Source organism: Rhinopithecus roxellana, chromosome 11 (genome assembly GCF_007565055.1).
Source record: "Rhinopithecus roxellana isolate Shanxi Qingling chromosome 11, ASM756505v1, whole genome shotgun sequence".
Classification (NCBI taxonomy): Eukaryota; Metazoa; Chordata; class Mammalia; order Primates; family Cercopithecidae; genus Rhinopithecus; species Rhinopithecus roxellana.
This window is the reverse complement of record NC_044559.1, coordinates 14,008,829-14,023,592: the sequence shown is the minus strand read 5'-3', so window position 1 is coordinate 14,023,592 and position 14,764 is coordinate 14,008,829. Positions and strand designations below refer to the sequence as shown.

The 14,764-nt window shown below is 49.1% G+C and overlaps 1 protein-coding gene across 3 annotated transcripts in view; it reads right to left on the bottom strand.

Annotated features, from left to right (window-relative positions):
* Nucleotides 1-14,764, bottom strand: part of DLG5 (discs large MAGUK scaffold protein 5) — a 136,609-nt gene that overhangs the window by 63,306 nt on the left and 58,539 nt on the right. For 2 of the 3 annotated variants that reach the window (XM_010363236.2, XM_030941011.1), the window contains exons 3-5: nt 3,725-3,887; nt 1,235-1,378; nt 361-544 (exon numbers count right to left, since the gene is read on the bottom strand). In XM_010363236.2, the coding sequence (XP_010361538.2) occupies nt 361-544; nt 1,235-1,378; nt 3,725-3,887 (491 nt within the window). The remainder of the gene's footprint in view (nt 1-360; nt 545-1,234; nt 1,379-3,724; nt 3,888-14,764) is intronic. The other variant, XM_010363237.2, reaches the window with a different exon arrangement.

The window sequence follows — 14,764 nt, the reverse complement described above, 5'->3', positions numbered from 1 at the left end:
TTTTTTTTTAGAGACAGGGTCTCACTCCATCGCCCAGACTGGGGTGCAGTGGCATGATCATAGCTCACTATAACCTCAGACTCCTAGGTTCCAACAATCCTCCTGCCTCAACCTCCTGAGTAGCTAGGACTACAGGTGTGCCACCATGTCCAGCTAATTTTTCTTTTTTTGTAGAGATGGGGTCTTGCCATGTTGCCCAGGTTCATCTCAAGCAATCTCTCACTTTGGTCTCCCAAAGCGCTGCGATCACAGATGTGGGCCAATGTGCCTGACCTGGCATTTACTTCTCAATATTATTCTCCATTAAAAGGAATGAGGACTACTTGGGAGAAATGGCCAGTCTGCAGGGGCTGGACCTACCTGCTGCTGCTGGGCACGGAGGTCACCGATCTCCTTCTGGTCCTCCTCGTGGAGCCGCTTCATGTCCTCCCACGACTGCTGCAGCAGGTTTCGCTCCCGCAGCAGCTGCCCATTCTCCCGCCTCAGCATGTCCACATCATCCTTCAGCCGAGTCTGGTCACTCAGGAGCCGGCTGTGGAGTGTGCTGAAACACCCAGTACATGCTCAGTGAGCCCCAGCCAGCCCCTCACACCCTGCTCCACCCCAGGCCATCACCAGCCTCAGGTCCCAACACTTCCCGTAGATACAGCGGACAGGAGCCAATGGCAGCTAGGTCTGCAGCACTCAGAGGCAAGCCAAAACCTGCTAACAGCCCAATTCCAGAAACATCCAAATCACCACTTACAAACCTGACACCAAAAAGGGCACATGTATCTCCAGGGAAGGGAGACAGGCCCCTCTGGTACAGACCTAGTGCCTCCAAATACTGGGGCCTGGGCAGATATCAGCAGGTGGGCAGGCAAAGACTCTCAGAGGGGTACTGGGAGACCAAAGGGAAACACCCCTTGGGCCTATCCTACAGGAAGAAGCTGCAGTACAGCCCCTGGACAGAGACCCAGAGACCTGCCTGACTCCTGCTGCATGTTCTGAATCACTTTCCTGCCCGCCAGGTCTCTGAAGCTGGCAATAAGATATGAGGGATTAACAGCCTTGTTTTACACTTAGGAAAACTGGGGGCCAAAGGCACAAATACAACTGCTGTAGGCAGACTGCTTGCTGCTTGCACAGGGACAGGACTAGAACCAGAACCCCTGGCTACCAAGTCCACAGAAAAGAAGGGCAAAAGCAGCTATCTGTGGGTGTTGGGGGCCCTGGCCAAGCAGGCCTCACTCACTGGTAGAAGTCAGTCTCCTTGGCCACCTCCTCACACCTCTTCAAGGCGTTGGTGTGCTGGTTCTGCAGGCTCTGCAGGTCCGACATGGCTCGCACGCACTGGATCTTTAGCCTCTCATAGTCAGGATTCAGCCTGTGGTAGGGCCTGGCCCAGAGAGCAAACGGCCCCATGAACACAGGCCCCAGGATTCACACGGACAGGGGAGCCAGGTCCTGGATTAGGCCAGCCCAGTGGTTCCCAAATACTGGTCCCCTATGCACCACACACACCTAAGTGTTTGTTAAACTCAGGTATCCTGGCCTCACTCAGATCCACAGAATCAGAATCCCCAGGATGGAGGGAGCCGTGGTTGCCTGAGCTCCCTGCATGGGCCTGGAGAGCTGAGACGGTGCCAACTTGTTCTGTAGGAGCTCCCAGGAGTCTGTACAACAGTTCTGAGTCCAAAAGAAACCTGTGATGAAATGTCTCTTCTCTGTAGGCTGGGTGTGGTGGCTCACACCTGTAATCCCAGCACTTTGGGAGGCCGAGGCGGGTGGATCACTTGAAGCCAGGGGTTTGAGACCAGCCTGAGCAACATGGTGAAACCCCGCCTCTACAAAAAAATAAAAAAAATTAGCCTGGTGTGGTGGCATGTGCCGGTAGTCCCAGCTATTCAGGAGGCTAAGGTGGGAGGATCACTTGAGCCCAGAAGGTTGAAGATGCAGTGAGTCAAGATCACACCACTGCATTCCAGCCTGGGCAACAGAGAGGATCCTGTCTCAAAAATAATTTAAAAATAAAATAAAATAAAATATTAAATAAAAGAAATCTCTCCTCTCTTTAGAACAGTGACTGTCAATCTTGGGTACACATTAAAATACCAATGCCCAGATCAATTACATTAGCATCTCTGAGGATAAGACCCAAACATGAGAATTTTTAAAAACTCCCCAGGGATTCCAATGTGCAACCAAGGTTAAGAACACTGGGCACCAGCAATGATCTCAGAGTAGGGTTCCCAGACTTGCAGCACAGTATCACCTGGGAACTTGTCACAAATAGACATTCTCAGGCCTAGCCCCAGTCCCAGTCCTCCTGAGTCAGGTGTTCTGAAGGGAGGGAAAGAGAGGCAATGATCTGTGCATTAACAAGCTCTGTGGGTGATTCTGGTGCATGCTCAAGTTTGAGGACCCTTTTTCTAGAGCAGAGGTCAGCAAACTTTTTTTGCGAAAGGCCACATAGTAAATACGTAAGGCTTTGCACACTACATGGTTTCTGTTGCAACCACTCAACTCTGTCTTTGTAGCAGGAAAGCAGTCATAGACACTTTGTAACCAATGAGCATGGCTGTGTTCCAATAAAACTTCATTTATAAAACAGGCAGTGGGCCCGTGGGCCACAGTGAGCCAACTCTCTTGTGCTAGCACATACACGTATTCACTCATCCTGCCTTTGAGCCAAATGACTGAGGGGCAGATCCTCACGAATATAAGCTCAAGGATCAGGCTCTGCAACCCTGGCATAATCCCAGAGGCACAGAGTGCAGAGGCATAGACCCTTGCTCCTGAAGGAAAGAGGTGAAATTGAAGTGTTTACACCAAGCCCTCTTCCCTCCAGACCTCTACCAGCATGGGAGCTAAAGGATAAACCACTCTCTGGCCCTCCTCCTTCCCAGAAAGTCCTCTTAGATCATGCAGGTAGATAAAGACTCTCTCTCTGCCCCACCCTATGGGCCACCCTTCCCTGGTATCTACCTCTAAATCACAATAAAAGAAGCAAAAATTTTCTTCAAAGCAACAAAGACACCAGGTAGAATGTGGTCTGTTTAAAACACATCATGTGGGGCCAGACGCTGTGGTTCACGCCTGTAATTCCAGCACTCTGGGAGGCCAAGGCAGGAGGATCACTGGAGCCTAGAAGCTCAAAACCAGCCTGGGCAACAACAAAAGACCCTGCTGTAGCAAAAAAAATTAAATAAAAAAAAAATAGTTGGGCGTAGTGGCACACACCTATAGTCCCAGCTACTCGGAAGGCTAAGGTGAGAGGTTCACTTGAGCTGGGGAGGTTAAAACAGCTTTGAACCATGATTGTGCCACTGCATTCTAGCCCAGGCAACAAAGCAAGACCCCGTCTCAAAAAACAAAACACGTATGTGGCAGGGAACAATTAATATGTTTACCAAGCACATAAAGCTTCACTCAACTTAGGCAGGTCTAGGAGACATTGGTAGGAACACACACACACACACACACACACACACAGGAGCCGACTTTGCACACAAGCACACCACTACTAAGGGGCCTCGCCACATGTGGGATGGAGACCTGCCCCAGAAGCCTGCGGGTCCTGCCCCTGGGAAGCATTTCTGGACGTGAAGTGGGGAAAAGGGGACACTCAGGCAGTGCAGCCTGGACCCTCAGGTGCTAGGGGTGTCTGGGGGTGACAGCACCAGCATCGGGGTAGTAACCCCAACCATGGGGCCTGGGGAAGGGGAGACAGCACGATTACTACCTCTTGTCGAAGGCCGTGCCATGAGTGGCAAAGGCCAGGCGCTTGCGGAGCTCGTTCCTCTCCCTGGTCATCAGCCGCAGCTGGATGGAGAGGTTCTCCACCTTCTCGTTCACTTGCCGGTCAGTGAGGAGGGGTGGTGGGGACGGCGCCTTCCCGGTAGTGCCTGTGGAAGGGGAATAATAAAGTGAACTTGCATTCATCTGGCATTCACAAGGAGTCCGGTGCTGTTCGGAGCTGTTGTCTTGTGTTAGCTGTTGTCTTGTGTTAGCTGTTGTCTTGTGTTAGCTGTTCATGACACCCCAACAAGTGGGTCCTCTTACCATTCCCCTTTCACAGATAAGAACACTGAGCCAGAGAGGGTAGCAGGTAGAACTGAAAGTGAGTGCAGGGCATCTGGCTCCAGCATCCAAGCACTCAACAATCCCAGTAACCACCCCAGCAAGGCACATGGAACAGGACAGACCAAACTGTGCCCTGAGGAGAGTGAAAGGCACAGCTCGAGGAGGAAAGCACACCTGAAATCCAGTGACGCTACTAAGGACCAGGGCAGCTGGGGCCCAAGGGCCATGTCCCCGCCCTCTTCGACCAGGGCTGGACACTGCACGGCTCCCTTTTTGCAAGCCGTCCACCCGCCTGACAGACCTGCCCAACCAGCCCAGGCGTGCAGGCTAAGAGGAGGGCTGCTGGCTCCCAGCTTAGGTCAGTGTGACGCCATTCAAGTTGGTCCTGATGCCTCCAGGCTACTTAACCCTCACCAGCCCTCATCACCCACCCTAGGACTGAGTGTCCTGCAGGGAGCCCCACACCTTATGCTCCTAGCAGGCAACAGCCACCGCTGCCACCACCACCTCTGACAAGATCCAAATCCATTTCTAGGAAGAAAGCACCTCATCCCAGGAGAAGAGACTAATCCATGGCGCTTTTATATTGAACCCTGTCAATATGTCTACCTGATATCTCAACCAACCCTAGAGACCCTTGGTGAGGTCAGAGGAGCTCACAGCAAACATCCAATTTGTGGATGGGATCTGGCAGGCTGACTCGTGTCAGGGGACACAGTGTTTGTTCTGCAGTGGACCCACAACACACAAAGGGCATAGGACATGACAGGCCTTCTGACTCTCTGTGCCGTCCTGACCACCCATGTCCCACTGATCCTTGTTGGCCAAATGTTCATGCAAACCAAGAGTCCCCCAAGACAAAAGCAGTAGCTTAGGGCCTTCCAGAAGGGCCAGGGAGGACAGGGAGCTCAGCGCCAGGCATGACAAGCCAGACCACTGTGGGAGGGGGAGCCTCAACTCCCAGCGCTGCACTTGTCAGTGTTTTTTGGTTGTAGAACCCCAACCACCTGACTCCACCATCCCCTGAAATGCAGGACAGTCATGTGCCAAATAACGACGTTTCAGTCAATGATGGACCACATGTAGGACAGTGGTCCCATAAGATTATAATAGAGTTAGACACAAAAGAAATAAGTATTTAAAAAAAAAAAAAAAAAAGATTAAACCACATCTCTACAAAAAATACAAAAATCTTAGCCAAGAGTGGTGGCTCACGCCTGTAATCCAAGCACTTTGAGAGGCCGAGGCAGGTGGATCCCTTGAGCTCAGGAGTTTGAGACTAGCCTGGGCAACACGGCGAAACCCCGTCTCTAACAAAAAATACAAAAAAATTAGCTGGGTGTGGTGGCACGTGCCTAGAGTCACAGCTACTTGGGAGGCTGAGGTGGGAGAATCGCCTGAGCCCAGGAGGTCAAGGCTGCAGTGAGCCGAGATCACTCTACTGCATTCCAGCCTGGGTGACAGAGCAAGAACTTGTCTCTAAAAAAAATAAATTAAAAGATTACGATAGAGGTGAAAAATTCCTGTCACCTAATGACGTCTTGCTGATTCTGATCCTCTGTAGCCCTAGGCTAATATATTAATGTATTTGTGTCTTAGTTTTTAACAAAAAAAGTTTTAAAAGTACAAAAATAATTAAAAATTTTTAAAATAGAAAAAGCCTATAAAATAAGGATATAAAGAAAGAAAATATTCAGCTGTACAATGTGTTTGTGTGTATTCTTTTTTTTTTTTGAGACAGGGTCTTGTCGTCACCCAGGCTGGAATACAGTGGCACAATCTCGGCTTACTGCAACCTCTGCCTCCTGGGCTCAAGCAATCCTCCCACTTCAGCCTCCCAAGTAGTCGGGACTACAGGCATGTGCCACCATGCCCAGCTAATTTTTTTGTACAGACAGGGTTTTGCCATGTTGCCCAGGCTGGTCTCAAACTTCTGAGCTCAAGGGATCCGCCTGCCTCAGGCTCCCAAAGTGCTCGGATTACAGGCGTGAGCCACCACACCTGGCCCAATGTGTTTGTGTTTTAAGCTAAGTGTTATTACAAAACAGTCAAAAAGTTAAAAATATATATATAAAGTTTATAAAGTAAAAAAGTTACAGTAAGTTATAATTTACTATTGAAGAAGGAAAAATATTTTCTGTAAGTCGAATATAGCCTAAGTGTACAGTGTTTACAAAGCTTATAGCAGTGTACAGTCATGTCCTATGCCCTCACATTCTCTCCCCACTCACTCACTGACTCACCCAGAACAACTTCAGGTCCTGCAAGCTCCATTCATGTAAGTGCCCTGTACAGCTGGACCATTTTTTATCTTTTATTCTGTACTTTTGCTACACCTTTTCTTTTCTATGTATAGACACACAAATACTTACCATTGTGTTACAACTGCCTACCGTAGCCAGTACAGTACCATGCTGCACAGGTTTGCAGCCTAGGAACAACAGGCCATATCATGTAACCTAGGTATGGGGTAGATACCATCTAAGTTTGTGTAGGCACACTCATGTTTACACAATGACTAAATTACCAAATGACAACACATTTCTCAGAATGTGTCCCTGTCATTAAGCAACACAGACTGTGTTTAAAAGCCACCAGTACCATGACAACCAGGATTTCTGTGCCCCAGGCCACACCTTTGTGGTCAAAATATTCTTTGGAGGTGAGGCCAGGGGTCAGCATCTCCTCTCCCCAAAGGGGTCTCCTCTACAGCTTCAGAAGCCTTCCCACACCTTTCCGCCAAGAGACCCTCAGCTTCACTGCTGCCCCCAGCAGTTTTGAGGGTCAGGTGGGTGATGGTGCTGAGTCACCTGACTGACCATAACCTACCTGACTCTCCAACAAGTGGAGCTTCCTTTCAACGTGCCTGCTACTCAACCTCTAACCAAGCCCAGGGGGAGGTTATGTTCCAAGCATTGATTTCACTGTCGCAACAACCTCACAGGTGTGTACTGATAACATCATCCCCATTTCACAGGTGAGAAACTGAGGCCCAGCAAGGTTAGGTCGTTGACTCAAGTGCCCAGGCAGTCTGGATTCGAAGCACAGGTGCTTCACCCACATGCCTTTCTGCCTCCCAAATAACAACCATCAGCAACATGCACTTCAAGCCTGGCAGGTTTTGTTTTTTGTTGTTGTTGTTGTTGTTGTTTTGTTTTTGTTGTTTTGAGACAGAGTTTCACTCCTGTTGCCCAGGCTGGAGTGCAGTGGTACAATCTCGGCTCACTGCAACCTCCACCTCCTGGGTTCAAGCGATTCTCCTGCCTCAGCCTCCAGAGTAGCTGGGATTACAGGCGTGTGCCACCACGCCCGGCTGATTTTTTGTATTTAGTAGAGATGGAGTTTCACCATGTTGGCCAGGCTGGTCTCAAACTCCTGACTTCAGGTGATCCACCCACCTCAGCCTCCCAAAGTGCTGGGATTACAGTGAGGCACCGCACCTGGCCATGCCTGGCAGTTTTTGAAATGCTTTTCATACATTATCCCGTTCAATCCTCATAAGGTAGATACCACTGTTATCCTCATTTTGCACATCGGGAAACACAGCCTTACCAAGGTTAAACAGTGTGTCCAGGTCACAGAGGTATGGAATATGGACCTCTAAATGATCCTAGAAACCAAGGTATTAACCTCAAAGCTTGCACATTTTTGGATCTTAGGACCGCTATACTTATCTGACACTCCAAAGAGCTTTTGTTCATAGACGTTATGTCTAATAAAATTTACAAGATTAGAAATTAAAACCAAGAAGAATTTTTAAATATTTACTTATTTTTTAAAAAGTCAAAACTCCATTGTATATTCACATAAGATTTTTTATGGGACATTAACCACCCTTTCCATTACAAAACAAAACAATGCGGCAGGAAGAGTGTCATTGCTTTGCATTTTGTTACACAGGCTGTTTAACATCCAGCTTCACAGAGACAGCTGGAGTCTCATCTCTGTGTAATGTCATACACTCAGGATGGAACCTTTTGAAAACTGGACTCTACACTCACGTGAGGATGAGAACATAAAAGACCAGTGATATCCTAGTATCATTATGAAAACAGTCTCACCTCACGAGCCCTCTGAAAGGACCTCAGGGACATTAGGCCACACTTTCAGAATGGCTATTATATGCTATAATCAAGTTCAAGAAATAGTAGAGAAACATCAAATGTCCAGTTTCACAACAGAAAAGCACCATCAGGCCCAGTAACCTGCCTTTGGGAAGAGAAATTTTGAATTTCATCCCGATTTTGTAAATGAGGCAACAGAAAGACGCAGCCCTGACTTTCGAGGAAGCTGGAGAGAGGAGAGGAGGCGGCAGGACAGAAGGAAGGGCTCAGAATCATCCCAATGCTTCCCATCTCTGTCTCCAGACGTCTCAGTCTACAGCCATGATGACCTGGGGGTGGCTGGCCACACAGATAAAGTAGCAATGACATGTGCCAAGCACTGCCCAAGCACTGGGTTCTGTGCTAAAGACACTCCACTTTCAACTCATTAATCTCCGCAGCTCCCTACTGGTGTTGTGCTAGGATCGCTCCTTGAGAATCACGTCCAGAAAGACTACATGGCTAGGAAAATGGGATTCCCATGCAGACTCAGATCTGACATCAGAGCCAACACCTCAACCACCCCCACAATACTGCCTCCTAATAGGAAAGGATTTCTGTTCCATTTCTCCTGGCCCAAAGGCTTGAGCATACAGGACACATACAGAAAGTAAGGTCAACCAGACCCGAGATCCATCACACAGCAGGCTCTCTGACCCAGCAGAAAGTGTAGCCCACGCCTCTGGCCTTTTGTAGTTGGGAGCTGGGGAGGGCCAAGGAGGGCCACAGGGGACCTCATGACCAATCTCAAGACGTGCTATACCCAGAAGTTCCAAAAGAACAGCAAGGGTTGCAGAAAATCCTCTCAATCTCCATTCAACCGAAGTTTTTGTCTTTTTACTTGCATCTAGGGGTTGACAGATATTCTGAAAATGATGCAGCCCTACCATACAAATGGTTGTCAGGATCCCTCAAATGGCCACTAAGACCAAATTCCACAGTGAAGGAGCTCACTACTTCCCAGCAGCACCCATCTTATCTCTCCCCCTAAAATTATGCCCTCTACTGAGTTAATCTGTCTCTGGATATTCCCTCCACTGACCCTTGATCTAACCCCTAAGGGCCACAGGGAACAACTGGATTTCTTGTATGCAATAGACCTGTAAGCATTTGAAGACAACCATGAAGTTCCTTTACCACCATATGCCCATCAGAATGGCTAAAATAAAAAGCAATGCCACCAAATGCTGGCAAGGATACAGCTGGATTCTCAAAACTGGAATTCTCAAACACTGCTGATGGGAATACAAAGTCATGCAGCCACTTCAGAAAACAGTTTGACAGTTTCTTATAAAGCTAAACATGCAATTGCCGTACCACCCAGCAATCCCATGCTTAGATATTTTACCCAGGAGAAATGAGAATTTGTGTGCATACAAAAACCAGCACACAGCTGTTTAGAGCAGCTAGGGAATGAATAAACAACTGTGTTATGTCCTTATGATGGAGTATTACTCAGCAATGAAAAGGGATGAATGATACAACTGCGGATGCACACAGGGTGTGGGGGAAGCTGGAGTGCCCTGCGTTAAGCAAAAGAAGCCCAACTCTAAAAGGTACAGACTACACGACCACTGATATGACATTCTGGGGAGGGCAACACTACAGGGACAGAAAAGAGATGAGTGGCTGCCAGGGACTGAGGGTGGGGAAAAGGGCAGACTGCAAAGGTGCAGAGGGAATTTTTAAGATACAGAAGGAAGTGTTCTGCATCTTAAAAGTAGCAATGGTTGCATGACTACTTGTCAAAACTTGAACTGTATACTTTAAAAAAACACACTTTAGTGTATGTAAATTGTATCTCAATGAACATAACCTTAGCAAAAAAAAATTTTTTTTGAGACAGGGTCTTGCTCTGTCACCCAGGTTGGAGTGCAGTGGCACAATCATGACTCACTGCAACCTTGACCTCCTGGGCTCAAGCAATCCTCCCACCTCAGCCTCCCAAGCAGCTGGAACTACAGGGGTGTGCTACCATGCCTGGCTAATTTTTTTTTTTTTTTTTTTTACTTTTTGTAGCAACAGGGCCCCACTATGTTGCCCAGGCTGGTCCCAAACTCCTGGGCTCAAGCCATCCTCCTACCTTGGCCTCCTGAAGTGCTGGGACTATAGCTGTGAGCAACCACACCTAGCCTCACAACATTTTTTTTTTAAGAAAACCAAACTGTGATGCCCTGAATGAAGCCATCATCCCACGAGTGATGTTGACAGGTAAAGAGATGAGGACCAATCTCCTCTGCTGTCACTATGGTTATTTACAGTAAACTTTTTAAAAACAGGCAAAACAAAAACTAACATCAAGCTGGGTTGTCAACAAAAGCCTCCAAAGTAGCTGTCAACAAAAGCTTCCAATGCAGTTCTAACCTTGTGCAGTTGTTCTTCTGGACTCAAAAGCAAAGCTGTCAACTCTCCCATGACCTCAGGCTTTCCTTACCCAAGTCTGGCAACCACTGGAGAAGGAGGCAGATTTTCCTTTTCCTTTTGTGTTCAGGATCAGATTTCAGAGGTAAAGGATTTGGTTTGGACTAAAATGGCCCAAAACAGGAAGACACCAGACCAGGAGCAGGCTCTGGATGGTGGACAAAGAGCAGCCACCCCTGGGCTACTCTTTTCACCCCCATTTTATAAAGGAGGCAACAGCAAGACGCAGCCCTGGCTCAGGAGGAAGCTGGAGAGAGGAGAGAAGGAAACAGGACAGAAGGAAGGGGCTCAGAGCCATGCCAACACAACCCATCACAGTCTCCAGCCATGAAGACCTCGGGACAGCCAGCCTCCTTCTGACCTGGGTGTAAGGAGGAGGACAGAAGGGAGTGTTCCCATCACAGGAATCCTCAGCTCCTTGTGTCAGTTGCCCTGGCTGCTACTGTCACTACCACCGAGGCTCAGCAAATGGACTGGCGGCTAGGTGGATTTCTCAGCCACCACCATTTGTCCTGGGCTCCCTCACTGTCATGCTCCCACTGACCCTGGAGGCACCTCCTTGGTCTTACAGCTGGGCAGGTCTCATCTTTGCTTCTAGGCCCTGTAGGCCTGTGCTTCCAGGAGCCAGAGAGATGTCCAGGTAAACTTCCTAGCCACTTCCAGGCCCTGGCTACCAGGGAGAGGCAAAGCAGTGGCAGAGCACAGTCATCAGAGCACCAAGTCATCCTCACCTACAACTCAGGACACCCACAGCCGTCCAGGAAAGACCCAGGCCCTGTCTGGGGTGAACGAGTGCTTCTTAAAGCACCTAAGCTTCACTAGAGAACCTGCTAGGCAAAATTTCAGGTCCCACCTGGACCCACTGAATCAGAAACCCTGGCAGTAAGTCCCTGCAGCACTCCGTGTTGTAAAAGCCCTCCGGGAGATTCTGATGCCTGGTACAGTTTGAGAACCTCTGTTCCCAACGAAAGTTGCATTTGCTGGCCAGAATGGACTTATTTCTCCCTTGTTTTACTGGCTATCCAGCAGCCACTGCCTTTAAAGGAATCCCCCGTTGATGTCATCAACAATCAAGGCCAAAGGGAGACACCCCGCCTTAGTCAATGAGTATGTGACTCCAGATCAGTGTTTCCCCAGCCTGGAGTGAAAGGAGCTTAGATTCCAATGCTGCAAGTCCAGGCCCCAGATCTCCAGCCAGATCCAAGACTTGCTTTCGAACCCTTGACTCAGGGTCTGCTTTTCAGAACCCAAACCACCATAAGCAGCCATGGCCAACTACTTCCCAGCTGCGTCTGAGTCCAGAGCACCTTTCCTAGAAGGCCCAATTCAAGGGCCACTTCCTCCAGGAAACTTTCTCTGATTCACCTCATCAGAACTAACTGCTTCTTCCCCTGAGTTACTTCTTTCTTTCTGCTCTACACAGAGCAGAATAGCCAGTTGTGCCAGACAGTACCTGTCTCCCTGGCAGTGTGATAACATTAGGGGCCATGCTCACTGCGATCCCTATGAGTATCAAACACCTGCCCCACGAGGAGGAGGCATTCCCATCTCTGATAAATTGGCTTTGCAAACGGTTATCCCTGATCCAAAAGTCTGGGTCAGGAATGAAGGATCAGAGGTCACAGGGTGTCAGTGGGCAGCCCCCACTTCCCTGATGGCTCACCCCACCTTCCCCTGTCAACCAGAAGAAGCACTTTCAAGGAATCTTCCCTGGGATACGAGGGAAGCCCTCCAGCTCTCTGTCCTGCCAATAAGCCTGGAGACCTCTCCATTTAATAAGAAATCTCCTGCTATTTCAATCTTCATGGAATTTAAAGCTCGCTTTACAAGAGATGCCCAAGAATGTCTCTTCTCCTCCTTAAAACCTCCCCAGTTTTCCAAGATGAGAAATAAAAGGCTACTGAGAAATTAGGTCAGGATGAATGGGGAGGAAAAAAGTATTGATTGCCTGAAACTAGTGCGCAGTCCCCGGCAGATCCACAGGGTAGGGTCGGGGGTAGGTCACAACAGGCGCAGGAGGCAGGGGAGGAGGGCCTCAGGGAAGCTGTGTGTGCTTAGCTGATGAAAACCCATGAAAACTGCCCGAGGAGGCCTTGGCACAAAGACCTGCCGCCCTTAAGGCTGTTGGCAAAGGTGAGTTGAGCAGGGCCAGGATGGAGATCTGAGACCGGACAGACTGCCTGAGAGAATGCTGTCTACACGCCCAAGGCTTCAGCCTCCGATTTCCTCTCATGCTGAATACAACCTGCCATTCTTTTCCCAGCCATTTCCATTTAGGGAGATGTAAATGGGAAAGTGGAGGTGATTTTTTTAATAAAGATCTTGCTCTTGCCTTTCCTCAGGTTCCTAAGATCACCATGTGACCTTACCAGTGGCCCCTCCTGCCAGGGCAATGTATGCTTGTAGACTTCTGCGTCTCATCAGGTGTGGCTGAGCCAGCAGGAACTCCCTGGCAGGTGCTGGAGTGCTCCCAGGGCCAGCCCCACCAGGCATTCCACCCCGAGGGACTGGTGCAAGCCTGGTACAGACATTCTGGTTCCCTTCCCAGGGATGAGGTTGGGCCAGTCCATCTCAAACTGGAGGGTTAGTAAGCTGTAGAAACCCTCAGAGTTTCTGATGCAGCAGGGATGGGAGGAAGCTCAAACCTGCATCTCTAATGCGTGTCCCCGTGGTCCAGGGACCAGGCTTTGTGAGCCACTGGTTTCGGCACGAACAAGCAGCCAACTGTGGTCACTGAGAGGAGGCCATACTGAGGGACTCTGGAACAGGTTCCTTTGCTCATAAAAACCCCACCTTCTTCTGCCACTCACCGCAGATGGCTACAGAGCACTTGGAATGTGGTGGATTTGCCTGAGAAACTAGAAATTTAAATTTCATTTTAATTCATTTAAATTTAAGTAGCCACTTGTGGTTAGTGGCGCCCATACTGGACACCGCAGACCTGGACACTGTCAGGTCTGGATGTGATGGCTGGAGTTGCTGCTACAGACACCCCGCCATGTCTGTGGGAAGACAATGTACAGAGGAGGACAGAGTTGCATCCCCCGGTACTGGCTGACCTCAGCACAGCCTCATATGAGAGCTCATACATTTCCTGATTGGTTAAGGTGGTATGAGTGGGTGTTCCCTGATGCCTGCACCCAAAGGACAACAGCAACCTCAAGCAGAAAAGCAAGAGAAGCAAAACTCGGTACCCTGTGAATTCAAGAGGCTCTGCCCAGAAGGGATGCAACCACTTATTTCAGCATTAAATATCCAGACACAGACAATACAGACCCAGCCTGCTCCAAGAAACACATCAGAGCACTGCCCTCTGCCTGCCTGTGATGCCCAGAAAGAGCATGGGCATACTGTTGACTGCTCCATCGCAAGGACTGAGCCAGCTTCAGGTGAGTGCAGAACCAACTGGTGGGTCACGGCAATGACGCTTCTTCCAGAGTATGCTGGGGTCCAGCTGCCCAAGAAATATCTTCCTACTCAGGCTGGGAATTCCGCCATCAGCAGGAATTGCTATGGGTTAGGCAATACCCCTCTCTAGAATTCCCTTTTAGAATGCACATGTGCCTAGGAAAGGTAACGATTTAACCCTTGAAATACCGATGGGAATGAGTTTGCTGATCGCAATCTGTCAGACAGATACTGGTGAAGGGTGAAAAACTAGACAGGTCAGAGGAGTATGCTCAGGGCTTACCCAGTCCACCTTAAAAAGCCTCGCCTTCCCCATCTACTGATCCTGACTGTCCCACTCCATGCACTTCCTGAAGGGTGAGTCCTACCTTCCAAATTCCAACAATCTCATCATTCCGTTGATGTGTCTCCGGGCACCAAAAGCAGGCAGAACAAAGTAATAGGATACCGTTAGGAGCTTTGAATTGCAGTCTCAGAAGGGCCTGCGCTGAGTCCTAAACAGGATGAGGGTTATGGGGGGAACTGTGTTTTTATGGGTGGAATTGTGGCCCCCCAAAAGATGCTAAAGTCCCAATCCAGTAAATGTGAATGTGAACCTTATTTGGAAAGGTCAAAGCATTACCTTTCCGAGGCACATCTGCATTCTAAAAGGGGAGTCCTGAGAGGCATGCTGCTCAGCCCACGGCAGTTATTGCTGATGGTGAAACAGTCTTTACAGATTATCAATTTAAGATGAGGTCTTGCTGCCGGTAAGGCAGGCTCCTAGG